The 27,982-nt window shown below is 41.9% G+C and overlaps 2 protein-coding genes across 11 annotated transcripts; both read right to left on the bottom strand.

Moving 5' to 3' along the window:
- Positions 1–657: 657 nt before the first annotated feature.
- Positions 658–24,130, bottom strand: spire1a (spire-type actin nucleation factor 1a). Of its 8 annotated transcripts, XM_040188620.2 has the most exons (19): positions 23,337–23,906; positions 20,128–20,159; positions 13,411–13,683; positions 10,951–11,076; positions 9,136–9,210; positions 8,888–9,052; positions 8,623–8,709; positions 7,945–8,074; positions 6,422–6,469; positions 6,015–6,172; positions 5,781–5,850; positions 5,543–5,685; positions 4,644–4,667; positions 4,225–4,254; positions 3,335–3,472; positions 3,153–3,223; positions 2,710–2,737; positions 2,455–2,618; positions 658–2,365 (listed from the first exon to the last, which is right to left on the bottom strand). In XM_040188620.2, exons 1-19 carry the CDS (start codon positions 23,686–23,688, stop codon positions 2,095–2,097), a joined length of 2,385 nt encoding a protein of 794 aa, XP_040044554.1. In that variant the 5' UTR covers positions 23,689–23,906; the 3' UTR covers positions 658–2,094. The 8 variants fall into 8 exon arrangements, with proteins under 8 accessions (XP_040044554.1, XP_040044557.2, XP_077937755.1 ...); XM_040188623.2 differs by lacking the exon at positions 6,422–6,469 and having other exon boundaries at positions 23,337–24,130; XM_078081629.1 differs by lacking the exon at positions 4,644–4,667 and having other exon boundaries at positions 23,337–24,130.
- A 168-nt stretch (positions 24,131–24,298) lies between these two features.
- Positions 24,299–27,961, bottom strand: LOC120826394 (uncharacterized). Of its 3 annotated transcripts, none has more exons than XM_040188625.2 (3): positions 27,443–27,961; positions 27,038–27,182; positions 24,299–25,825 (listed from the first exon to the last, which is right to left on the bottom strand). In XM_040188625.2, exons 1-3 carry the CDS (start codon positions 27,579–27,581, stop codon positions 25,591–25,593), a joined length of 519 nt encoding a protein of 172 aa, XP_040044559.1. In that variant the 5' UTR covers positions 27,582–27,961; the 3' UTR covers positions 24,299–25,590. The 3 variants fall into 3 exon arrangements, with proteins under 3 accessions (XP_040044559.1, XP_040044562.2, XP_040044561.2); XM_040188628.2 differs by having other exon boundaries at positions 24,299–25,822; positions 27,058–27,182; positions 27,443–27,769; XM_040188627.2 differs by having other exon boundaries at positions 27,058–27,182; positions 27,443–27,743.
- Between the last annotated feature and the right edge of the window lie 21 nt (positions 27,962–27,982).

The following is a 27,982-nucleotide window of genomic DNA, read 5'->3' on the forward strand; positions in this document are numbered from 1 at the left end:
TGACTGTGTGTTCGCTTGCTGTCCATAGAAACCAGCGTGTGAGGGTCACCCTACAGGCAGGTTATTTTAAGTGTCTGTTACTAACCCATCAGTGGGAGATAGCGTTTCATTTGAAGCCCATTTGTTGTGTTTGCAAATAGTGGTCAGAAGAACTATTTGCATAGCTACCAATGTGAATCTTGTGGGTTATTTTTGAAAAGCATCCAAGTAATGAAATACTACATTTGCATGCTCTTTCTTTACAGCAATATCCACTATAATGTATACTACGGTGTATCCAGAGGGGAAAGTAATGTAAATCCTAGCCTGAAATCATCAGTAACATCCCATTACCATCTTTTTAAACAACTGTTTGAGACATGTTTAGTTCCAAGATCTCAATTAAGTATAAAATCTGATTGTTGTGTTCTTTGAAAGAACCCACTAATTGGGGTGTTTCCAAAAAAGGTTTTTGTAAAAAGGTACACAGTGAATATGAAAAAAAAAAAAAACATCAAACGCTTGCAATACACACCTTCAGTCACGTGATGTCACCCAGACCGCAGGACAAGGAGCCCAGCGCAGGTCTATTTTGCCCTCTGCTGTCGGACACAATACTGCACATTTGTGAAAGTAAATCTTTTAATTATGTCATTGGACAGGATCATTGAGCCAAAGTGTGAATGATGATGTTTTATTATAATTTCTTTGATAAAAAGAAACAGATCACAGTACAACATGCATACATTCCTTAGAGGTTAAAAATAAAACTGAGATGTATGGGTTTATGGAACATGGCATCGTTATTCAACAGGCTGGTTAGTTATTTTGAAAGGGACAACACATTCATGAAGCATTTTCAATGACAGCTACAAACTGGCCTACATTCAACTAAATGGAGTGCTGTGTTTTTAGCCATTAGTCCAACTCACAAACAACCTTTAGCCATTCACACATTTTCATTCATGAAGAACTGGCACTATGGACTCCCAAGATGTGAAAAGCAATTAATAATTTGTATTAATGATATGAAACACAAGTATAACAATAAATGGTTCCAATAAAAGTGCGATTTAGAAGAATATTTTAACACTGAAGAGTTTATAAACTATACAATAAAATATCACATTGACAAACATAACCGTAATAATATTAAAGTTGTCAGAAAATAATTTCAACAGAAGACACTCAAGAGGCAGAAATCTTATGACATGATAAAATTATAACTTCTTAGTTCATTCTTTTATATTAAATTTGGAACAATTAAGATTTACAGCATGTACATTCATAATCCTACATGTCTGTGCTTCTGTTGGCCAGCTTGGAAAATGGAAAGGGGTAGAGACAAAACCTTGGATTACCCTAAAAATACCCCCATTGAGTTTATAACACACATATGTACAAGAGGTCCATAACTACAAAAGCATTCAAAGACATTACATGTTGGCACCAGGCACAGAATTTAATTTACGTTAAAATGACTAAAGCCACTAAAAAAATTTTTAAAAAAACACAACCGACTAATCTTGCCCCAAAGCGTGATTCCCACAACATGAGAAAACAGTAATTATGCATTTAAACTTACTTTTAAATGAATTATGTTACATTTAGCATAACTGTTGCTGGAAGAAAAGGAGTGGAGGGGGGAGAGGCAGGGTTTACCCCAACAGACCCGACAGTGTTTACAACTGTCAAAAGACAATCTGTTGCTAATCCTGAGTGCTAGAAGTTAAACAGGAACTGGAAAATATATTCAAAACCAAGATGCATGAGGGGCCGACGATTACCTATCAAGACTGCAGCATTTGGCATTCTGATTCGTTGTTTATGTCAAATATATACATTCTGTTACCTCGTTTACAATAGCAACATTTGCATCTAAACGATTTGACTGACTTCAATAGAAACATGGCTCTCCTTTGTTATCTGGCAGCTACCATACGGTCATGACCAGTCATGACCAATCATAGCCTGCCAACTTTTCCTGAGACAGGGTAAGGTACAAGAACCTTTAACTTTGGGGTGAGAGGGACTGGCTTCATTGAGTTTTTTTTTGTTTTTTTATTCAGTGGACTAAAAAAAAAAAAAAGTGCTCCAAGAGAGGCGATCCCACCCCTACACCTCCTTGATGCTGCGCTCAGAGGGCCGGAAGTTGACCGAGTTGGACGACGACATGTAGAAGGATTGGGTTTTGCGATTGAGACGGGCACGTTTGGTGGCCACGCACAGGCTGCGCTTGCTGGAGGTGATGATTTCTGTAATGAACTTTTTGCAGTCTACACAGATCTCCATGGTGACCCAGTCCTCTGTTAGCTCCTTGGGTAGCTCAGGCTCATCCTGTGACTGCCCATCTTTGCTGCTATCACTGCTGCTGTGCTTTGAGAACCTGAGGACAAAAAACGTATAATGACTTATCCTCGTAGAGTTTGGCATTTCCTTAGTATGTAAAAAGAGATGAGTCGTACAGCAACATACTTGTGAACACTTCTGCGTAGGCTGCTCCGGCTGTGTGCAGAACCAAATGGATTCTTCTCTGGCACCGCAGGGCCCGACGCTCCACCTGCCTCTTCTTTAGCCATAGCACTCGGGCCCAGAGCATAGATGGGGAGGGTGGAGTAGGGCTTCGAAGGCAGACGCATCTGAGGAGAAAAAGAAATATAGATTTTTTTTAAATGTAGTTTATGGAGGGGGAAGAAATTCTAACGTGTGTTCAAATCAACAGCCACGTACCTTTCTGGAGCACGGGGAACACACCGGCCTGGGGAAGACACAAATGAGCCTTTATGTTGAACATGAAATTCAAGGTGCTTCGAGGTGAGAAGCAGGCTAAATAAAGGGTTCTACAAACCTCACTTTGATAACTCCTCAAATTGTTTTTTGTTTTCCAAACTTCCCTGAGGAATCGCAAAAAGCTTGATTCACCTTATACAGGAGCACGCCGGGGGGTTGTTAAATAAAACTACTACAACTGTTAAGCAGTCATTGGTACATTTAGAAATAAAGAAAGCACAAAGATCACTTGGCAGGTGATTCGACGAGCCGCCGGTCAACCTAAAAGGGACATTGCAAAAATCCAGCAACAGAGCAAAGTAAGTCATACTGCTCAATGCGAGTAAACAGACTTGGGGTTCCCCTTTCAGTTATCTAGTTCTGGTAACATTGACTGAGTTTACCTTTTGCAGAACTGGCAGGTGTAGGACCAGGTGAAGAGAGAGAACCTTTTGGTCCGACAAGAAAAGCAAACCTAGAAAGGGAAGTACGGCGTGAGGTACAGAAAGCACATGGAATTTGTTGTATTTAAATGACTGAGGAAAACGATCGCTCGGACAATGAAACTACTAGATGTGGTGTCTACCTTTCCTTTCTTGAGGGAAATGTAGATTTCTTTGTACTGCTGAAACTTCTCCAGCTCGGCCTTGACCAGAACCTGCCTGATGTGCATCACCTCCTCCACCGTCAGAGCCAGACACTCCACTGGGTAGCGGAACTCCTCCTGTAGCAAACACACGCATAATGAACCCCAGCAAACTACCTGTGCATGTGTAGATTAACAGAACCGTGAGAACTGTTAGTATCTGCTGCCAATGAGACACCCAGCGCACACCACTTAACCAGAAGACATGCGATGACAGGGTGAAGGTGACAACACTGAGCTTGTATGTTCTTCGTGAACCTCGAATGAAGCTTCTACCGATACGAAACTGACAATGGACAGAAAATGCACAGCATGCTGGTGGTCCACACCTTCCAAAATCAATTTACTTGCATACATTATTTTTCCAAGTTAGTTATCTAGCTCATTGTGGCATGGTTCTCTTTTGCAACACTGAGTTTATTTTCAACATTACTCAACGGCCCTTTACATGACTGTTTTATAACCATTTTCATGGTTCCAATTTGCAAGTGGACCCCCAACAGGGTGCATGCTGCAGTCGCCAGGAGATATGTGGCATATCTGGTAGCCTATTCAATAAATTCACTATAGCAGAGCCAATGTCAAAGTTAAAGCTTAGGGAAGCTCTTCACCAATTATTTAATGCCACTCTCCTCTAGTTGGCTTGGCTTAGAAATTAGTAGTAAATATTTCCTAGTTATTTCTCATCAGCACTTCTTTAATCCTTCTCAGACGTTTTCAGAATGCTGCATTCACACAAACAGAAAGGTCCCGTTCATCTAAACTCAGTCTATTGAAATTCCCCTAACAGTGTTATGTGCCTCTGAAGATATGCAATAGCAGTGACATACCGGGCCCTGAGCACCGCTGGCGGCATCAACCTGACCAGCAGAGAGAAGGAACAGGACGTTTAAACAGGTAGGACCGTGTTTTCCACAAGCTTCAACTAAAATTCAACACTTGGTGAATCTATTAGAGGATACGAGAAGAGTTTAATGAAATGGCAGCATTCGTAACTCATGACTACATAATCACTACCGGTTACTAGGTCTGACTGCAGACAGGTGGAACCAGCAAGGACACCGTGACCGCCAAAATAAAATCCGTTCACCCTCGAGTCCAAATGGATGTTTGTCACATTTGAAGAATTTTCCTCCAGACATTCCTGAGATATCTCGTTGTGGAGAATGGGACGAACGCGCACACCAAAAACAAATTCTAAACCCGTGTTGATGGTGATGGATAGACGTATAGGAGGTTACCAGGTTACCTTGGCCCTGGGATCCGCCATCATCTGCAGCATTATACAAAACAGGAAATGACTGAAAGTAAGTCTTTGGTATGCAAGAAACATTTTGATTATATAAAATGGGAACAAGAAAAGGAGGGGGAAGTGCAACAAAGATCCTCGTGTCTTAAATCTACTAGATGAAAACAACTCTTATGTGAAAGGCAAAACAAATAAACAAACATGGCTTCATGTTATGAAAAGGGTTTTATTTTTATAATTAAATTTTCGCGTAAAATAACTTATTGTGCAGCTTTTGATACTTCAATCTCTACTCTCACTACTTCAAAAAAGTGAATAATTGTTTATTTTTAGAGACTGTCTCCTCCAGGGTTTTATACTGTTCTTTCTGTTGATGGTTTAAACCAGGGCCCTTGGTTTGGCAGAAGGATACATTTTAACTAATAAGTGGTGAGAATGAACCAATTTCTTCTGAATCCCTTTCATACAGCGGCCTGTCTTGTGTTTTCAATTATATCCATCAACCTCACTGGAATCATACGACCAGTGCGGAGTTACTCAGAGAACCAGTGACCTCATAGGAGACGAATGACCGGTCACAGGACGGCAGATATATTGTGTATGTACCCAGTGTTGGTGGAGTTGGTCGAATAGTAGTGTTAATAAGTTGTTGTTCTACTAACAATTAACATATATGCCTGCACCTTATACTCATTGGTCAGAATCTCCTTGAGTTTTAATTTGACTATTTTGACTGATAAGAGAATAGTCTTAATAATAATAATAATAATACCAATGAAGAATATAATTGACCATCTTAGATTAACCACCTGATTTAAGTGCATTTAGCACGATTTGTGCATAAGATCGTGCTAAAAGGTTAATTAATCAAACAAAGGCAACTCCTGGAATCTACATACCAAAGACTTGGCGCTCTGTCTAGATGGAGGTGCAAAAGGCCGGACACTTGTGGGGGATTCCTTCTCGATTGAGTGCCGCCTCTGTGGAGACCGACGCTCCTTTGGCTGTGGGGTTGCAGACACAGGCAGGAACTTTGGAGGAACTGGACACATGGGATAAAAAAAATAATTAAATGGATTATGACAACAACTTAGACAGAACGTAATATATTCCATTATGTTGCAGGTAAGCGTTTACCCTTCTTCTCTGCGACTGACACCGGGGACAAAGATGTGGACATGCTGGAGCTGCTCTGTGTGGCATCCTCCTGTCAACCAGAAGATTACATTACATTACATACATGAAAATTAGTCAATTTGTTCTTGTGGAAACGTGGATACTATCCACATTTTTCAGGACGCTTGACTGAAATCCAATTCAGCAGGTGATGATTGTTTTATTAGAACAGATAATAGGAGTGGGACATCTTACGTCAGATTCGGAGCTGTCCAACTCCGCCAGTGTGGGTGCTTTGAGCACCCTCTTCCTCTGGCTAAGTTGCTGGGCGGAGTCTTGATCGGGTGCCAGCAGGGAGCCACTGGCCAGAAACTGGGTGCTGACAGCCAATTTCCTGGGTGCATCAGGGGTGTCTGTGGGTGAAAAGATACAATTTAACGGTGATCAGTAAATTCTCATCAATCATCCCCCTCTCTTAACAGCCGGCCATCATGCCACTATTGTTTTTGAATCGTTACTTTATGATACCACGGAGTCCATTTACACAGGCCACATGGTGACAAAGACAATCTACCACATGCACACATTGCAGATGTGCTCTTCAATCGTTTCATTTAGATGAAGGAAAAAAGAAAATGTCTTCTTTTTTTTCCCTTCTTTACCTGAGCTGCGAAACAATTCCTGAGGAGTGCTGATGCTTTTCCCTGCACCTGCAAAGGAGTCATGGGAACATAACCCATTAGCAGGAGCACGCATATTCCTATTTTTCATACCGAAACCGTCCTTGTACCACAGGGAGGACTGCTTGTCAGCAACAAGCATTTGGTCAGGTGTTAATTGAGGCGATGCTGTGCAGCGCCCTCACATATGTTGTGTGCACAGCTGGAAAGCACGGAGGGAGAGGGAAGTGAAGGGGAAGCAGACAAGGAGTGCAGCCACAGTGCTGAAGGTGACTCCTATACATCCATCTGGATTATGGTCATTCTGTGACACTGCAGTGACACATTTTTGGACGGTCATCTGCCGTTCAACTTTTCAGCGTTATATAATTTGTCATATCCCTCAGAGAGAGTGGATTAGGGTGACAAGCAGGGCCGATTGGCTGCAGGGGCAGAGTGATGATCTGTAATCTCCCCCCGCTGGGTCCGTCTCAGTGGCTATCCTTCATCACCGAGACCACCGGCAGTCCCCTGTGACTAACTACTATATCCAAGGCACAGCTGCGCAGCTTGGCTTTTTTTCTACCTCATATTAAGGAGCATGTTGCGCTCAGTTGACTGATCTTTTAATAAAAAGGTACAGTATAGGCAACCGTAGTGTGTCACCCGCACACACACACACCTATACAGCACAAACACAAAACAATAAAAAAAGTGTGCGTGTTTAAATGAAAGAAGCAGGAGCTAAAATAGCTTGGAATGAAACACAGGGTGCAACAATAGGAACACAAGAGGTGACGTGAAACTTTACCTGATGAGTCAAAGCTGTAAGACATGCTAAGAGGTCGCATGACTGAGACAAGTTTGAATGTAAGGAAATGGAAGCAAAAGAAAGATCCACGAGAGTTAAAAAGGATGGTTAGATCAACACATATTGCTTTACATTACAGAGCTGTGTTACGTTTAGGAACAACCTTTACAGCCTCCCATATGCATTATTGTTACCACGGCTACACACTACGTCCCTAAATCCCTTTACAAAAGGAGTCTTGTGTAATCCGCATAGAAGCGCTGTACAGAACGGACTGACAAAATATTTGCTGTTTTTATCGGATTAAAGCCTTAAATGGTTTCGGATCATATTATACAATTAGCTAATTATGACGGCCGCATACCCAAGGATTACCCACCTCCATGCACCGCTTGCTTTTACAAAACTAATATCAAAGGGCCGCGTAACATACAGGATTTGTATTTTTAAGTCCGAACCACAGAACTTGCAAGCCCGAGGGTTCCCCTCGCAGTAGGCAGATGTTCAGGGGAAACAGCTCAAGGCTCACTGCTGCGGTCAAAAGTGATCCTTGTTATCAACACTGAATTCTGATTAAGTGACCAGACCAATATGGGAAGAGGGCTGTTATGAGTAATCATGACATTCTCAAACAGATTTTAAAACATTGAAAAGAATTTCGCAAATTTGACTTTTGCTTAGATGTCCTTTCTATGTATGAAAACAGGCGGCCTACCGAGGCGGTTTCTGCGGATCATGTCCGGTGATACCGGCCGGAGTTTCCTTTCAGCTTTGATGCCCTCCAGCAGTCGCTCGTGGAGGCTCCGCGGTCGCACCGGGTGGGGTTTCAGTTTGCGGGCTGCAACCTGTCAGGACAACCAACACACAGCACAGAGTGAGTACTCGGCAAAAGAGGGATGGTTTCCCAATTGAATTATTTTCAATCTTTTTTTTTCCTAACCAGCAAAAATAATATAGCATTTGTATCAGGGGTTGAGTTTTCAGCAGTTAACGATTGCATTGATAATAGGAATCCTGGTTTATCAAATTATCTATACAACTTTGGGAATTATGCATGACTAATATTGTTTTAAACATCATCTAAAGATGAGCATGTACCCCTGTTGGACTTCAAAGTACTCCCAATTTGAGATACACTGCATTCAGTCATCCAACTCTTCTATTGGTAAAAGTTTAACCTTTGTTATTGTTAAAAATACCACCATGTGATGATGGATGCGCATGTGAAACTATGTACCCATGATCCACACTGTGTCATTTTGCATGTACTGTGAATGCCAGTGTGAAAACAGATGGAAAAACATCTTATATTGTTTTATATTGTGTGATGAATATGGTACAAACCAAAACTATAAGGTTACTTTGCAGATGGCGGTCACTATGTTGTACTCACAGGGTTGAGAGGGGGTCTTGACCTGATGAATTCAAGAATGATGTCATGAGCACTCTTCTTTAACCTTGGCGGGATGTCTCCTTTGACCTGGGATGACAAAGTTCAATTTGATGAGGATCATGTTGTTGTTGTTTTTTACTGAACAGTTTGTATAAACATGAATCTTTTTTCAAAAAAAAAAAAATAATAATCTACTTGTAATGCATACATATCTAGTTATTTGTAACATGGAGAAAAGGGCTAAATAGAAATACTTGTGTCTTACCATGACTTTCCGCAGCTTATAGCGTTTGGAGCGGATGTCGTCCATCAGCATTTCGTACGGCGTGAGCTGGTATTCAATGGCTAATGGGTTGTACTGACGCTCCTGAACCTTCTTTAATTTAACACCATCCCGTAAATCTCGCATCACCTGCACCCAGAACCGTGCCTGGTGAAAAAGAAAAATGTAAATGTCATGATAATTCCAGTCCGTAAATGAGGTGATTGACGGTTAGAAAGCCAGACTCTTACCCAATCTGAATTTTGCAGCTCATCGAGGTCTTGGATAGGTTGCTCTCGAGTCCCACCTTCCATTTTCCGAAGGTTCTAGCCAAGAAAAGAGACAGGAGAACCAGAACAAAAATCATGAAAATGTTTTCTCATGTCACCGTATATTCAAAAGGTGTACCACTGCATTCATAGTGTTGGCTGAAAAGTCACTGGCAAGCTGCCCATATGGTCAAAGAGTCTCGTTAATTAGTGATATGCGTCTCATACGCATAGTGAAGGTGTACCAGAGGGGAAAAATAGAAAACATCCCTGCTGAATCCTCACACAACAAGCTAGTTATAGAACGTTCTGGTTGACCAGATCAAACGTCAAACAGGGCAATGTAAAGGAGCGCTCGCCTTGTTGTCAGCCACATAAAAGTATAGATATTGAGAACAATCATTATGATCGACGGATACACATTAGGATGAATATTATTCTCAGACTGAAGACAGAAAAGCCCAAGGCGTTGTCTGCTGCTGCCGTGTTTCTCCTTATCGTCAACACATCTTTTCATCCACACCTTTGTTTACTGTTGAAACACCCTCATTCCTCCGACGTCTAACCTTTTTAAACCCTCTTCTATAGCTCACGAACACCTTTCACAGCAAAAAACGACTGGTTCATTTTCGGATGGGCAGAGCAGACAACAGTGAGAGGAGCTGAGAGAGACTCAGTGACTAGCCTGCTAATTTGTAAGCATGTGCGATAGTTTATGGTTACTTATTAGTGTATCCAGTGACATGGAGTGCTACAGGGAGTGCGAAGCTGCCCTCGTAGCCTGGGGGTCCCCTCCTGTAAGCTTCCTATATTGCTGTAACAAGGTTAAACTTGATTCTATAAACCATGTTGTTACATAAGGTTGTTTGCATGACTGATACCTTCTGCAGAAGACAAAGCCGGGACATATGGAGTAAGTACACAGTTTGAGGCAAAGCTACTCTGTCTGGCTGTGGAGACAAGGTCACGTGGCAGGATCTCGTTTCAACCAGGAAACAAAGTTGTACTGGAATTACCTTCTAGTTATGCGTTTTTTTTAAAGACAAGGGCAAATGTTTTCCCCCATGAGCTCTATACTACATGTTTATGAAACTTTAAAAAAAGCTTATCCCTAAAGTTCTTTGCTGAGATGAGACCAAACCATGGTCTCTATAATATCTGCATCTTCTCAAGTGTTGCATTTCTGTAATAGCATTTGTTTATTTTTCCCATGCTGACTGCACTGAATGACTGATGAATTGTGACTGAAATTAAATACAACAAATTCCAGCACATCTTTATAATAATAAATAAATGAACAATTGGTAAATAGTCTAAAACATGCCACCTCTGAGCAGCTCTATAGAGAATCCATCAGACTAAAATTGTCCACTACTGATACTCCAGTACAGGATTAAATCTGAAATAAATGACAAAGACAGCAAGTCATACCATGAACAGTTAAGCCTCGCCAAATAGTGAAAGCACGGACGAGTTCTCAAATGGCCGGACAAGAAGGTCATACAGAGACATCCACAGTCAACCAGCACCACGTTGTGAAGCATTATGTTGTACTTGTGCAGTATCTGGGCACAAGTAGTATTTTCTTTTCCCCTTTTTAAGAATCAACCACTCGAATCAAAATGTGAATGTAAAGTTCACTAGTTATCTCTGAAACACGGTTGAAGAGACTTCACCAAACAAGTAATTGTTTAAATAAATTTTTAAAAAGTGAGTGGATGAACTTACCGCTTGAATGAGACTTATCCTCATCAGATGCATCAATAACCTGCAAATCACACACCATTGTCCGCTTACCTCTTTGGCATTCTTGATCTTGTCCAGAAAGGTTTTTAGTTCCCTGGTCTCCGCATAAAGAGCCCGACACACGGCCTGGTAGTGACTGGAGGCGTCGGATGTGTGGGGCAGGTGGGACGAACATAGCTGTAGGAGAGAATGGAGGGTAAAGGGTTAAATACAGACGGAAACCCCTAAAGCCCCATGAGGGAGAGGCATTTTGTGAAGTTGGGATATGATAAAATCTATTGAAGTTTTTTTATTTATAAAAGGAAATGATAGACGGAGAAAAGATATAACGTAAGTTTAATATACACACATTTATATTTTAATATATGCGTATAACTGAGTTATTTATGACTGTCTTATATAGTTAACGCAATACATTATTTTTTATCACTAACATTTGAAACAAGAAAAACATACATGGAATTATGGAAATATACACAATTTGGTCGTGTAGAAACACACTATTCCCTTAAAAACTTCCAGCTGTTTTTACTTTTACTCATTTGTCAGTGAAGTACATACAATGTACTAACCAGACAAAGACTGCAGCTCAGTCACAGCGGGCATTTATGAAATGAAATGAAATGTTGGCCAACCAGAGGGGGAATATGAACGTCCGTATGAAATATGTGCCTCAAAGCGGTGCTGGATAAAACATCAAGGGGATCGCCGCCTCCCTTGGGTTGCTTCAGTCAAGGAATTTCCACTGCCGTGTTAATGATTTCTTGAACACGTGTGTGATAATTACATTGTAAGGATTTGTCATTGCAGAGCTGTTGTGCTCCCACCACGGCATGAAAAAAAGCTCAGCCCTGAGATCTGATTGGTCCAGCCACAGACAACGCATTGATCCCGGGGCTGAGATGTGAGAACAGATTTCTTTATTTCGATTCTTTATTTCCTGGACTGACTCTCAGCAGTGAGAGGTTAAGACGATGGTATCTCCAGTAAACTTTTTCCGCTTGGCTTCGTCGAACATTCGTCGGATTCCTGTGATGACCTTTGGCATACGTACTGTGATAATAGACAAGAAGCAGAGTCAAGTGTCCAAATTTAAACAAATCCCTTGTTCTTAGTGAGTGAATATCAATTATGAGACTAGATTTATAGTTTGGTTATTACTCCGGTGACTAGTGTTTTATTTATTTTGTGAATTATCTTCTTAGTGATGATTATTAATCATTTGGATGACGTCAATAATGTAGGCTTCACACTAGCTATTAACCGTACAGCACAATAATTAAATCTGGACGTATGGTCTGGCGTGGCTACAGACAAACTCTGAACCGGTTCTTCCACTTCGCGGCACACTGCCTGACTAGTATCAACTGAGCGTCATTTAAAGATCTGACCCTCACGGCATCTGCCAGCGATTGTAAGGGTGATAAAGGCCATCAGGCAGAGCGATGACACAGCAGTCGAATCACCTCCAGTTCCTCAAAAGGAAGAAACCGGACGGGCGACAATTTTCTCACGCAGGGCGTGGCTCGCCGTGGGAATGTGGGACGGTCTCTCTCGGTAATTGAAGGGAAATTCACATGTAAAAAACACAGCGGAGCAGAGAGTCTTTTTGAACATGCTTCAAATACAGATGCATCGGTTGTTTTCACAGTTTATGCCAAAATGAATGATCTGTATCAGGCGCTATTGTAGGTTAGCTAAACACGTTTTAGATATTTGAACGGACGGCCGTTGTTTGGAGATTCAGTGTTTTATAGACGAGCCACTCCTGGGAACGAGTGAAAGCCACTCAGCACATTCAGCGTCTCGCTATTTCCACCTTAGTGGGAGTTTTCTCAAGCGAGTCCTGTCATATTTCATTAACCCCAATCTTTTGCCGATCCCTCATCAATCCAACCTCCCTCTGACAGCGCAGCAGAGTACTAGTGAAGGAATGTGCAGTAATCTACTCCAGATACGTCATGCCACCATATTGCAGTTTACAATCAAGAGAACGATTGTTGGAGGAATTAGGAGTCAGGCAAGGAAAGGCACACAACAACAACAACAGCAACAACAGAAGTGGTGGTCATGATATACACCGGCTTCATTATATAGGATGGACTGTGAAAGTTTCTAAAGATATGCCCCCAAATACCAGCAGGATTACACAGCTGTGAGGTCTTATATTTACAAGCTACGGGAATTTTCAGCACGACTGGTCATAAGGGAAATCTGCATGATGTGGATGCACTGCTGCTGTAAGAGAAGTGCATAATAAGACTTTTATCACGAGTCTTCATCAGCATGTTCCTTTGCACCATGACAATCTCAAAATGTTATTATGAGGATTCAACTTACGTTTTTTTTAAAACATCTCAATTTGCATCTCAATGAAATTATGCAATCTGCACTGATCATCGGTCTCTAAGGTTTTTGTATATTTCACCAGCTTTTAACAGAAAAACTAAAAGTTAAAATAGCTTAAAAAGCTTTCATGAAAACACTGGAAACTGGAATCCAGCCACTTACCGCAATGAGGTCCTGATAGCTGCGAATGCTGGAGATGGACCCGGCGGTGGTGGCAGAGACGGGCTCCTCTTCCTTCTCCTCTTCTTCCTCGCCCTCATCTTCCTCCTCTGTGGCTTCGTAGCCCTCGTCAGGACAGGGGTCACTCTGGTTTTTTTCGGCGTTTGTCATCATGTCAATCAGGCGCTCCAACGGAGGGCTGAGTTCACGCTCCTCGTTTTCTTTGAGGCCGTAGTCCAAAGCTTTGTAAATCATGATCCCCAACGAGTCAATGACCTGTGGGAAAGTACATTATTATTATTATTGGGTACTGGAACATAAAATCCAGTTTACAGACCTATAAATGATTTGCTTTATACAGAAAAAAAACTAAAAGTGGGGATTAATTATAATAAAGATTGACATCTACAGTCTTTCAGGATATCATCATTTCCTCCTTAGACAGATACAAAAGGGAAGGAGAATAACCGCTAGGTGTCAACGAAACTTTGAATCTTTAACTCCATTCGGGACCTTCAACTTCAGTTGATTGAAGATTGGGAGCATTTTTAGTGCCTCTAAACAACGATTGGCCGCTCAATGCTAACGTTGCTAACAGTGCAAAGAACTGCCTGCTTCTAATCTATTCTTGCAGCTATTTTTGAATTTGCTTTATAGACGTAATAAAATGAGCTAAAGGCACAGTGTGCAGTGAGTCATTACTGCGCTGTGTGTTTTATCCCGGAAAGGAATGAAGATGCATTGTTTGATTTCGACACCTCCCTTTTGCGACAGTGTCGATGTGGGTGGGGCTGGTGCACTTGGCTGTGGAGCGTAGCACACAAAAGGGGAGGGTGTTGACTGAGCAGGTTTGGGATAATTGACAGCAGCAACAAGAGGAAAATCATTTCATAACCAACATGACAAATGGAGCTAAAGCAACACCCTTGGGTTTGACTCAACACACCAAGAACATTCCTATAGAATGTTTTTTTTACATTGATCTTCCTAAAATGCACCATTTTTCCTCAATATCTTGTATTGTTTTTTCTATTCTATCTATTCTTTCTTTTCTAACTATTCCATTCAAAATGAAATTGCTATCAACTTTTAAAATTACATTTTCTAACAAACTTTTAACCTGATTGTTTTATTGGAAACCGGTTTGTTTCATGGTCTTTTACTGTTATCAAACATCTGTGTGCAGCTTATAATCCTGTTCCAGGGCTAAAATAAATATCCTATTCCTTAGTGTCTCATTACGTAACTTTATAATCCAGCCGTGGGACAACATGCGCCGGAGAGGGCGAGAGGTTAAGGACGGCTTGAGCACCAGAGTGTCATTCCTGGGCCACAGGGTTGAAGGAGCTGCATTGGGCCTGGTATAGTAAACCAACATCTATAATCTATAATCTATGATAAGTGAGGAAATCCTCCTGTGTAATACAAGCAATTGCATTATTCTAGATGTCAAATTGAGGAACATTAGCTATACCGTGCAGACTTTGGTCAATTGTTTGAATCCATTTTCCATGCAAACACAAAATGTCTTATAATGATGAACTTTTAACAGGACAGCACACAAACGCTCAGTTTCACATAATTAACCAAAAACACTACAACATTAATCTGGTTCTGACACTCCTGAAGATAAATAATGAATATAAACCTTTGACTCAAATTGTGAAAACAGTTAAATCCATATATGAATAGCGAGGAAAAAAGATACAAGGCTGGATAACATCCTATCAACCAACCAGGGCAGTATTCTAACAGCTTCATGATATCACATTAAAGAATGGCATCAAGTCCCCATTGGCTTTACCGGATGGACGACCGGCATCTTAAAGTGAAATTGATAGCCGGCAACTAGAGAAGAAGAAACAGTAGGTATGCATTTTCTGACTTGTGACTCAGAGGAATGAGGCGAGGAGGAAGGACACGTATGTGGTAAACAGTGGAGAAAGACAGGAAGAAAATCCACTGCTGGGTTTCAGGCATGCAGAAATGTTCGGTAACCCACTAATTAAAACGAGGCTCCACCCAGGCCAGGTGGACGCCTGTGGAAGAAACCCTCAGTAGCTGTTGCGGTTAACTTCAGAATCTTCTTTTCACGTGATTGTCTCAGACATCTAGAGAATTAACAACAAACAGGAAGAGAATTTGGTTTTACTGCTAACCTTTGTCTCCTGTGCTTCATATCAAATGACCATTTCAAGACCTCGCGCAAAATAAGCAGAAGTAGTTGCAAATAGCTAAACGAACAACTAAGCTGTCAAATGATCGAAATTGTACAAATTTACACGGAAAAAGGAAATCCTCACAAAGGTTGACCATTATTTTCCCGTAAAACATGGCCTGTAAATTTGGTATCCAGTCAACAAAATTAAGTGCAGTTGTTCCACTTAAAATTGGGTCACGCTGTACACTTGACCTTGCAAAGACTGGTCTTATGAAAACAGCAAATAAAGAAAGCGGGCCACATAATTAAACGCATCTGATTAGATTTCGGGCCAAATAGCTTAAATTTGGGCACACGTGAACAGAAACGTTCAAGCAGTCTCTGAAGAGGCTAAAACTTGTTTATTTTGTGGGCGTCTTGAGTGGAACTTTCTTGGATAAGCGATTGATTCCAAATCACTACTCCTGATCAGATAAATTCACTAACCAGCTTTGATAAACTGCCATTTTAATTGATGCGAGTCAAAGTAAAACACAAAAAACAAGACTAGGTTGAAAAATAGGCATACACACATCCTTTTATAAACTGGCTCAACAAGCAGCGCAACCTCAGCTACCACGATGCAGAAACCAGTGAGTCAACCACTACGCAGACGGGCAAAGAAAGGAGCGTTTGTGTGAACACTAATGGTGCTCTTTAACATAAACGTGGGAGAAAGGTCTTTTAGCACGCAGAATTCTGTATACAAATATATACGGCTACATTGAGCTTTAATAGTTGTCATGTGTAAGTATTACAACATTAACACAGCGGGTAAACTGACATTCTGCAGAACAGGGCAGGTCCAGGAGGGAAGACGAACCAAAAATCACTGTTAACCACGTGAGCTTGATGAAAACTGATGAAAAACCTTAACACAATATTCTTGCAGACTGCAGCAACAGAACTGAGACAATTCTTTCCACACTGTGACCATCGGAGTTCACAAAACAGTCAGCTAAGCAGCCTGCAGCATTTGCAAAGCCATCACAAAAAACAGACGGTTACATAATCAAGAGCTAAAGCTAGAGTTCTTCCACTGCAAGAGCATATGCTTGGCCTCCTCCAGTCTGAAGCATCACTATTCATTGACTGCTTCTTTTATTCCCCCCCGTTAAAATCTGTCCAGTTTGCATTCACATGTGAAGTCAGCTGGAAAGGGCCGAGGAAAACTCCCTCTGAATCAAACACCCATTGCAGACATTATGTGTCATCATCACAGGCTTTTGTGGTGGAATAAATATGATACTAAAAATGCAGGGAAATTACTTTTAAAACAATTGAGTATCTATATATCTATCTATATTCCCATCAGCCGCAAAAGCGAAGTTTCACATAAAATGTCAGACTCCACATGACAGCGATAAAACGCAAACCTGGCTTTGACAGAGAAAATTAATTAATTAAAAAGTACACAAAAGTATGGTAGTACAAGTGGAAATCTTATGGCTGACTGGACCAGAAGATATAGATTTCTTCTCCGTTGCGTATAAATGGAATACCCTGATGCAAGAACTACTCAGACGACTCAATAAATTGCATTCCTGTGAATACCCCCCAGGGGGCTGCAATGGGGATTTTAAGTGAAGCTGAAACAAAGAAAAATAATTGATTGATTTGGATAAAAGTCGGCTACAACAATTAGGTCACTGGTATATGTCAGGCATACAGGGATCAAACTGGAGGCCAGTCACCCCAGCGGACTGTCTGCCCTCAAAACTCACACTCAACAGACCCACAAAATATGCACTTGCTTGTTGTCCAACTTGTAGTTATTCATATCAATTGCAGTGACTGTATAAGGAGGGCGGGAGGCCTCGACGCTGGCAAACTAATGACCGTCAGTAAGACTAAATTATTATGAATTATTTATATAAGCCATAAATATTACAATTGACCAGCATAGAGGTAATACTGGTTTTAAAAAGGGGCACCTTGCTTGATAATCTTGATGTTTTTCCCAACACAGGCTCTACATCATAGGGGACAATGCACTTTGGTCCAAATGTGTGAGAGCAATGTTGTGAGTCATCGATTAAAAAAAAGGGGGTAACACTGTCACACAGTGAGTCTCTATTTAGATCATTCTGGAACATTTATTTACTTTAGAAAATTGGGTCAGGGAAAAAAGCCAAAGTGAATTCATTGTCCCAGTTAATGTTCAGAACATTCAATCACATCAATGCTAACACGCTCATAACTCACACGCTCATAACAATTATGTTCACATGCTTGTGTTTAGTGAGGATAAACCGTACCATGTTCACCAATAGGAAAGCACTGATCGCATTTTGCTTAATTTCAATTTTCTTCCCAAGATCTATAATTGTCAGCAAGGCTTCAGACAAAAATTGCCTTCAAAACAACATTGAAGTTTCTCGCCAAAATCTAAACGTGTGATGGAATGAGTTAAAATATATTAAGGCCCAATTGAGTTAGTTGTTCCAAAGGAGTTCAAGGTTGTTGTTCATCGAGTTATTTTAGAATTGCAGTTGTGAAAAATTGCAAGGATGAAGTCTTTTTCGTTTGTTCTGAAATTTTTCCAGCGGCCTTTGCTTGAGGCCACTACCATCTTAGATAGATAGATATAAACTTTATTAATCCCCAAGGGGAAATTTGTGTGCAATAGCAGCAGTACAGTAAATAAAGTGAGAATGAAAAATGCACAATATATCCACGGTAAACACAATAAAATAAAATATCAGAGCAAACATATTAAGTTAAGGAAGTATGTACGGTTGAATATGTATTAAATTAAATTAAATTAGAAAATAAAGTTAAGACAGTAGTGTTGTAGTTCAAGTAAACAAGAATTTAGCCAGAGGTATTATGTTGTGTTCTGCTGTAAAGTCTTATTGCCGTTGGCAGAAATGTTTTGCTGGATCTGTCCTTGAGACAGCGGAGCTGGATCAGCCTGTTGGAGAAGGTGCTCCGCTGGTCCAGCAGTAGGTGGTGAAGAGGGTGGTCCGAGTTGTCCACACCAACATCTTCACACCGGGGCCTCACATGGATCTCAACATCAGTAACGTTTTGGCTTTGTGATCCCGCAAAGTTGACGAAATCGTCCACAGACAGACACAAATGAGGCCTTGTCTCACAACAATTTCTGTGGTAGTCCCTGCTTAAGTAGGTCTGGACCTCATTTCGCCATGACGACACACACACACACACACACACACACACGCTGAAGCAAAACCGTAGAGTCTGATGAGTAACACGAAACAAAAAGGATTTCTGGGGCCAATGGCAATGACATTAGTTCCGTCTGTATTTGGTCATTAGCAAATAATAGTAGGTTTTGTCTTCAAGGGAAGATTACAAGTGTCTTAAAACTTTCATGGCATGCAAATTATTTCAGTAAACACCAGAATGGTGGACTGACCGACTGGGCCACTGATTCAAAATGAGTCCTCACACAAAAGACATGCTAATATCTCTTTGCTTCAATCCATGAGGGTAAAACAAATAAACAAACACTTTTTTTAAAACATGGCGTGTCCTCAAAGTTTTGCCATGTGGTCCATTCTGTAGGATAATCATGCTGATGCACAAATAGCCATTGAGCAAGATTCCGTTGCAATTTCCAATAAACCAACATGGCAAACACACCCTGCTAATTCATAGTAAATATAAGGCTGCAAGAAGTAACTCAGTATCAACAAGCAAAAGAAGGAGGAGGAGGCGGAACTGTCATCATAGTAAGAGGTTTTCTACTTCCAACTGTAAAGCCTGTGATCACATGAACTGCAAGGCAAACATGAAAGATGATCACACCGCTACGACTTGACAGTAGATTCTCGGTGCACTTGATGTGTACATAAAAGATTAGAGAGCCTTCTCCTGGGATTACACAGTGCACCTTGCTTAGCCAAACAGAGACTAGACGCATGTTATGGTCATGTGGTTTTTGGCGATGAATGTATGATGGTACAGAAAGCAATGCATTTAATGAACAAAAAGACGTCACGCTCTTTTAAGTCCTCTTTTGCATCAGAGTGCAGCAAACACAATAGGCGCTGGACAAAGTAGATGGGGCCCGTCGCACAGAACCCACTCCCACTCTATTGTTCACTGCATTTCCACCGCTGGGACAAACACTTTAAAGGGTGTAGGCTAATGCTTGCTGATACATTTGGAGGTAACAATTAATTTTTATGTTGCTGGAGCAGCGCTACATGATCATTTTGATTGACACTGCAAGGCTATTATTATTTCTACCACTTCCTAATGAAAACATATATCCAACTCACAAGAAATAACCAGTTAATGTTCTTTTCAAAGGTCTCTTCGTATTGGCTCCACATAATGTTTTTTCCTCAGTCAACAATTTGGCAACACAGGGGCCACACCAGCTTACTTGTTGTGCAAATTGCACACTAGTAGATTCAGCGGTGGGAAAGCTGTAAAAATAGTTGCTAAAAATAGTTATCACTAAATGATGAATGACAGGCAGACGAAACCACAAACACGGATAACCGAGATTTTCTTTCTTTGATTAAGGAGACAGATGTGAAACTCACCTCTAATGACGTTGCAGCCGGCTGGTATTTGTCTGTAATGACAGAACATTGAGAGTTATTACACTCATTGCCACTTATAGTGTACACACCTTCTGAATTATTTGTGTACAAGTGCTTTAGAATTATGTAGGACATTTCAAAACACACCTCACACCGTGTTGTAGGACATCAAATACTCAACTTGAAGAGACTAAATGTAGGGGGTGCTTCGTAACTACTTCACATCATAACTTCATAATCTATTCAGTTACTGCACACTGCCCGAGGCAAACTGCCTGAAGCAAATTGCGGTGTCAAAACCTGCCACCAGCGGCTGAATATGGCGATATGATCGTCCCCTCATACTCCGGTGAAAGACACCGTCCTCTCTTCACTTACCACTCTACCAATAAAGCCTCTCTCAAAATAGAAAGCAAATAATAAGAACCCTTAACCTTGATCGTGACCGTCCATGCAGACTTTAAGCCTTTTTTAAACAATACAACATGTGACAGCAAACCAAGTGGACGAGAAAAACCTGAAAACTCTCGCTCCCTTTTAATACAAAAGAGAAAACAAAAAGCAATCGCATCTCTTGTTCTGTAACTAGCATTTCCAAAACATCAGTATCTGTAGACACATCACGAGAGGTCAAAAGTATGCACAGTAGGTCTCTTTCCCCATACTGAAAAATTACATACGCCAACTTCCGACAGCTAATCACTGGGGAACAGCGATTGAAACACACGGTAACCGCCGGTAAGAAAAAACGTCTGGGGTGAAAGTACAAATAGGGAGATAGATTTGCAGACTTTGACACCTGTCCAGACGGCGAAATTAGGTCATTGCGTATAAATGGGACACTTTGGCCAGAGTCGTCATCTCTCTGAATGCTACTATAAGTTGCATCAATCCATGGAGTCAGTGATTAAATCATTTCAATCTAAACAGCACTTCTCTGAACGTTGTGGCTGCATGTTTCTCGGCTCGGTTCTAGTCAGGCCACTATGAATTACAGCCAACAGACGGAAGGAAAAAATAAATAAACGGCCATCCACCAACGGTCATTTGAGTAACACTGGGTCCTCTGTTGGTCCCAGTCAGGGAGAGATTGCTTTGCCTGGGCCCTCGTCTCTCCTGGAGTGATTAAGTCACCGTGAGGCATATTTGGAGCAGCCTGCGGTGTCACCCAGACTATCCTATTCAGTCAAATATCAACCTCTGTAACTGCTGAGAAAAAAAAGGGGCTTCACATAAAGCCAAATAAAGAAAGACCTTAAATAATACTCAAACCTCTTCAATCGCATGTACTGTATGAATTACGTTCCAGCTAAAATACTGAATGCAGCAAATCAACAAAAGAAAAAGCTCTTTACTGGTGTGAATCAATGGAATTCTTCAGGGTAAACAGGCATCCCTCTTATTTGGATGCAGCCTTGAGGCTTCATTCAGGCCCTTCTCTTGGCAACACACAGTGGCAGAGAATATATTCCTCCCAATGCTCGGTGTGAATTGATCCGACTGCAGCAGGAGTAGCGTATACATTTCTCATCAAGCGAGCCAAAAATAAATACTTAAATTGGGGCTCCGCATTGCTCATTCTGTTTTCTACGCAATGCTAAGATACACACGCCATGCAGTCTTGATACAAGCAATAAGAAAGGGAAAGGGCCCTGAAGGACTCAGTGGTGGTGGTCTGGGTGCTGGCCAAGTGATGCCACCTTGTCACTGACTCATGCACAGGCCATATGTGGATTGCATAAGCAATGCTTTTTTTTTTTTTTTACTGGGATAGAACCCTCTGCAACTGGACGCAGAGTTCCTGAATGCTTAATAGGTCTCACGTCTCTCCCATCACCGGGCCTAATATGAATGAGGACGGGGGCCGAGCTGTCCCAAAATACCTCAGCCACAGAGAAGGAAAAGGACTCTCCCCAATAATCTCAAAAACTCATCGGCAGTCACACTGACGAAGTCGGGTCATCCCGTTTAGGCTTTTTTTTAAAACAGCTTCAAAACTGAATGAAGCAACGGCAGAAACAGTTAATTCTGAGAGTGTAATGTTTGCGCAATATGCTGAGATAAGGGAGCGCTGGTCCGAAGGGTTGGCAAGCAAGGGAGAGAGGGAGTATGGAGAGGTCTAAACAGGGGGGGGAATGGGGGCTAATAAGTTCCCTGGAGGGATGGGATGTAACCTCAGTGCTCGAGGCTATGCTGAGCTGATGGCGACACCTCTACCCACACCCAACGTGACCCCGCACATATTCATGGCAGGCAGTTAAAAAGCTATTTGGAAACAGTCTGTACATCTGTCGACACACCTGAACTGACGTATACTTTTACTTAGCCCTGAGTCGCTCTAGCTTGAATCCTCAGGTATAAATCTATGTATGCGTGACCATATGAAGAGACGGTGGGGTTCAAGTCATTTGGTCTAGAATTATTTGATATAATGGGCCTGTTTCTGTCGATGGAGGCCAGACATGTAGCTCTTTGTCTAATACAGCCAGTAAAAGTGGATACTCCCATCCGCAATTCAGTGGATCTCCTACCTACATGCAGCCCATGTGCTTGCAAATTGCTATTTTTAATCAGACTAAAAAAGGTGTTTCGTTGGTGTTAAAAACCACCCTTGGCTGCGTGCATCCCTCATCCACCAGCAATCTGTGCCTTTACTCTAATGCCACAACACATAATGTTAATTTTGGCCGCAATGAGTCATCTGTTTTGGGGGTTTTGTCAGCATTTTACTATTGACATGCCTTTGCTCTGGACTGGGCCCAAGATGCTGTGCACGGTTCTTTGTTTACTGTCGATACAGGAGCGTCATTTTAACAGTAAACCACCAGTTTCAATGAAGCAACAACAATCCACCGCGTGTGCGTGATGTAAATATTAGAGATCTTCTTGTGAGAACAGAAACCGTCAGTGAATAATTCCCATACAGCTTTCTCTGACTCCCTTCAGCTATGCGGTGATCTGCGATGCATTTTTAATGACCGCGTCGAGCGCCTGTAAACAAATTGCCCACATGGCTGGAAGCAGACGGGCCACAATAACACGGCCTCTTTGTGGGGATGCTCGGTTCGTTTGGCCTGCGAGACACATGCGATGGAAAACAAGGCGTCACGCGGCGGTTGTCGCTCCAGCTGCGCAGTTGCTCAAACCCAGACGGAGCGTTTGAGAGCATCCCGATGTATTGGCTAGTTATTGTCTGGGTTTTAGATTACCTGTGCAATCTCCGAAGGGCAGCTTCACGGCGCCGTCTCTCCCGATCCTCACATCCCCGGGTCCCTCGATTCTCCTCGGGTAATCGGCGGCCGAACCAACGGCTGACTTGGAGCTTTTTCTCCTGCGTTTCTGCGCTAAAGTCCGACAGCACTGGTAACACACCGCCCAGGCCTGCTCCTCGTTTATCGGCTGGCTGTACAGCTTCAGGATGTCTTCCAGGGACACCTCCGCGGCCCCGTCGGCGCAGTCCATGTCCAGGTCCCCGGAGCTCAGATCGGATCGACTCGCGAAGTCCCGGAGAACTGCCGGCGAAGTCAACATCCCGTCGTCGGTCCCCGGTCGCTTGGCCATACTCACCTCATTATGACGACATGATTTAAAGAAAGAAAAAAAAAAAGACAATGACCTCGCGCGTGAGGAATGAATTAAGGTGTATAAGACCCGCGGAGTCTGTCCGCTCCGCAGCGGCTGAACTCGGCTGTTTTCTCTCCGGTGGGAACGAGGAGCTTCAACGTGAGCGACAGCTAACTGACAGCGCAGCACGTTCCGCGTGGTCCCAGCGCCCGCCGCGTACACTGCGCGTGACTCGCTTATCACTTTAAACTGAAAGCGGAAGTTGTCATTTTGTAGGGCGGAGAACTTCCGCCACCAGGTGTGTGTGGTCAAAAAGTCCCCCAAACGTTTAGGTAAAAGGTACATTTTAATCAGTAAATATAATGGGTTGGATTGTTGGACACATGTACATTTAGTTTATTTTAAAAATCTTAAAAACTCCAAATATTAATTTACTACGGCAAAGAAATTTACCTGTACGTTTTTAGTTTTACAGCAATATATCATTCCCTGTTGACTGAGATGTAGCTCACAGTAATGTGGGTATATTACATGTTTTTACTAAAAATGATTACCATTAACTATTTATAATATAATTGTGAGAGAAGTGAGAGCTCACAGACTGTGGTGGTATTCAGAGATGTATTTTATTCTGTGGAATAAATGGCGTGTTGTCTTTTATACCTGCGTATGTTTTTTAGGGACTCTTGGACAAATATATAATAAATAAGAACTCAACTCCTTTTGTTTTCTTGCAATTTGATGATTTACATATTAATGCTATCCATACAAAAACAATTATTCAGTAGGAAGAATGCATCTAGATGATATGGCAACCCATCAATTACATCATAGAAAATAGAATAAAGCAAGTTATTGATTGAGGATAATTAATTCTGCTGTTTCGGCAGTAAAGAAAAATTATTACACATCTCATCTTTCTGAATATCACAACTTAAGAAAGTAACAACAATTTTAATTCAAAGGAAAATACTGTGGTCAATCTTGTGTTTAAATGTTGTTTTCCATCACAAATGTTTGGCTGTTCACTTTCAAACATTATTGTCTCAGTGGATCGACAAGCAACAGTTATCATGAGCAGAAAATATTAGGTCAGACCAGTAAATGTCACCATCTGCTGGCCATAACTCTCCCTCTCCTGAAGTCCATTTCTGAATCACCTTCCTTGATCTACATTTTTCACCAATGCTGAAACAATTTGAGATTGATTTAAACATGCAGATCAGTGTAAGCCACACAGATGACTCACCAGTTCAATAAATTACAATGTTAAAATTTAACATAATATAACATAAACGAAAATGTAAGAGAACATACAATGCCGAATAAAACAAACTCTTTAAGTGAAAACAGGAGCAGTTCAGATCAGGATGTAGGCACATGCGGGTGTAATTGTTTCTTTATCTTGAGAAGGCTTGAAAAGACAGTCTTCAGCCTTCAAGCATTAATCCTCCAAATCTCAGTTTTTAAACAGCACTTTAGGGTCATTTCAATGAAAATCATGTACAGCATCAACTGAGGTTAAACAGCATAATCATTGTTTTTCATTTACAACAAAAGGAATATACTTGCACAAAGAACTGAAGCGAATTCTTAAGGAAGGCCCCACACACACACATTTGTTGTGCAAACTGTGATTATCATGTGCATATTGGACGGTCTGTTCTCGTCTTCTTTCAAATTGGCTTAACACAGTAACTCATTCCCTGACCGGCACCATAAGCACGGGAGAAGAGCGTGGCGGGGAGAGCGTGCCCGCTTTTTGTGATGCACTCTCTGCTCACGCATGCATTTGCAATGGCACAACAAGGATGCAGCATCCCGATATCTTTGGATGGAGACGTTATCCAGGTGCTTTCGCCGTAAGTCACCCAAATCAACAGTCAAGGTCCTGTGAAGTTACGAGCAAACATCATCCGCACAAGTCTGTAAATCGCCGTCCCGTCTTCTGGTGAACTTTTCAAAGCTGCAGCCGCCATCGTCTTCCTCACAGGGGCTTGGCTTTTCTTCATCTCTCATCACACACGTTCCCAGGTTCGCCGTCTCCGTTGCTGTTGATGTCGACGGGCTGCCCATCCTTAGACAACGCACTTGCCTCTTTTGATGCCCTCCTCTTGGACTCACGACTGCTCTGCTGTGGGAAGATGTGATGTGTGAGTTTTGAATGTCACATCATTTAAATGTCACCACACTGGACAGACGGCGAGTGAGAGACAATGGCCTACTGAAACCTGAGTCACTGAAGCTTTGCCCGTGACGTTAAATTAATAAAACACAACGATGTTTCTGTGTTGATAAAAATGTAATTTTTTATGTGTTGGAATTTATCTTTCTTTAATTATTTTTTTTTTTTTTTTAACAAAGATGTATTTAATAAAAGTTTTCGCACATTATTATCGGTCCGTCTTTTTATTGCTGTTCATGAGTATTAAAAGCCAATAAATTTGCATTTAGAGGACATAACAACATCTGCAAACAGTTTCTCTTGCAGCAGCTCTTCCAATGAATATTGGACAGAACAGAATTAATACAAGAGATATTGTGAGGCATGTAAATGAAGATTATTTTTACACAACTTCTCATTCTCAATGTTTACCGTTTGCACTCGCAGCCAAGTCGGGCTAGTGGACTCTCAAACATCAATATTCAGGAAAATACTGTATAGTGTAAATATACTCTATTAAATGCAGATAAATCCTTTGTAGGTTTGGAACCATGACTTATTTTTACATTTGATGAATTGTATAGTCTAGATCAGTGGTTCAACAGCGGTAAGAACGAGATGGGGGAAGAGGGGCGTTGGGCGTTCTCACGATCTTCCTATGTCATCAGAGTGGGCCCTGACAGAACAAGTTTGGGAACCACTGGTCTAGATCATCCGCCCTAAAGGATCTGTGACTAACAACTAAAGTACCAATGTATTGTTTATTTTTAGAGCGACCCAATGTGTCTCTAAAATGCTTCTTTTGAATGACTATTTAGTATCGTCAATGACAAAGGAGAACAGACAGTCCTGCAAATGTGGTCTGTTCATTTTGTCAAGCAATTCTGGGCAAACTTATTATATCTCAACTTATTTCATGACATTGTTCTCAAATCACAAGATATTAATCTGCCGTTTGTCCCCCCCCAAAGCCTTCATTGCTTCTTAAGTAAAATTAAGAAATCTTATGGAATGTCCACCTGATTGTTAAATTTAAAACTTGGCAGCCTGACAGAAGGAATTTCAGAAGGAATTTCCCACCCTGCATATGATACATATATGTCAGAGGATAGGTACACTAGGTCTTAGGCCTTGTAGAACCTCCCCGAGTGTGCACAGATAGAGGTTGTTGTTTGCCAATACCTGCTACCAGTGACACCTACATCACTCAAGGAGCGTCTGGGTCTCCTCTGGTGGTTGGAGCTGGTGGAGGTGAGGGCCTGCTTCCCACACTGGGTGCCTGTGTTCACCATCCTCTTCTCTCTCAGGCTGGCCTCCAGAGCTTTACCTTTGGACAACATTAAGGGTTTAGATGATCAAACCCAGTAGATTCTTGTCTCCTTACAACACAAAGACAATAGAATAAATGCAAGACTGCTTTTACATGGAGTTGACAGCTGGCAGCAGAGTGGTTTATTTAGCGGTCTTGTGATCCCTGTGTGCAATGTTTTCTCACGTTGGTAACTGTGATGTGGCCTATATGGCCTATATACATGCAGTGCGAGACGATGCAGAGAAAACCCATAAATCGCAGGCGGGGGCTCTTACTGTTTGCTACTGGCAGAGAGGTCTCCACGTCCGTATTGGTGAGCCACGTCGATTCCGTTTCTCTGGTCCAGCTCTCGTGGTACCTCGGCTCAATGATCGCGTCCGCCCGACTCCCTCCACAACCCATCGGGACAATCATCCACGGCAGGTGCGGCTGACGCGGGCTGAACGCGGCTCGGGGTCGTCTCACGCCGGCCGCCGCATCCTCTCCCGGGGTCTCTACTGCGGCTCAATCCGGGGCTCCGTCTCCATCGTCGGGCTGCGGTGCTGATGTTGACGCCGCTCTCCGCCGGAGATACCTGCGTCATCAGCAAGTGCACCCACTCTGACCGCTGATAGGCTGCGAGGGACGTCCACTACGTCGTCATCATGCAAATGTGCGCCGAGTTGCAGGTTAAAGCCTCTGCAAGAACATGATTTATCAATGCAAAGAAAGCAATGCAATCTTAATTAATGTTTTATTAATTGAAATAATCAAATAAATAATCAAAAAGATTTTATCCCCCCCCCCCCCCCCCCCCCCCCCCCCCCCCCCGGTGC

Source organism: Gasterosteus aculeatus, chromosome 10 (assembly GCF_964276395.1).
Source record: "Gasterosteus aculeatus chromosome 10, fGasAcu3.hap1.1, whole genome shotgun sequence".
In the NCBI taxonomy this organism is placed as follows: domain Eukaryota; kingdom Metazoa; phylum Chordata; class Actinopteri; order Perciformes; family Gasterosteidae; genus Gasterosteus; species Gasterosteus aculeatus.

Excerpts from the sequence above, each read along its gene's own strand:
- spire1a (XM_078081629.1), bottom strand. The coding sequence starts at position 24,036 with ATGTACCTTTTACCTAAACGTTTGGGGGACTTTTTGACCACACACACC. Across the intron at positions 13,684-20,127 it reads CGGCTGCAACGTCATTAGAG|GTCATTGACTCGTTGGGGAT; the intron begins GTGAGTTTCACA and ends ACTTTCCCACAG. Across the intron at positions 6,173-6,421 it reads GGAATTGTTTCGCAGCTCAG|ACACCCCTGATGCACCCAGG; the intron begins GTAAAGAAGGGA and ends TTTCACCCACAG.
- LOC120826394 (XM_040188625.2), bottom strand. The coding sequence starts at position 27,581 with ATGATTGTCCCGATGGGTTGTGGAGGGAGTCGGGCGGACGCGATCATT. Across the intron at positions 27,183-27,442 it reads CTCTCTGCCAGTAGCAAACA|GTAAAGCTCTGGAGGCCAGC; the intron begins GTAAGAGCCCCC and ends TGTTGTCCAAAG. Across the intron at positions 25,826-27,037 it reads GTAGGTGTCACTGGTAGCAG|CAGAGCAGTCGTGAGTCCAA; the intron begins GTATTGGCAAAC and ends ATCTTCCCACAG.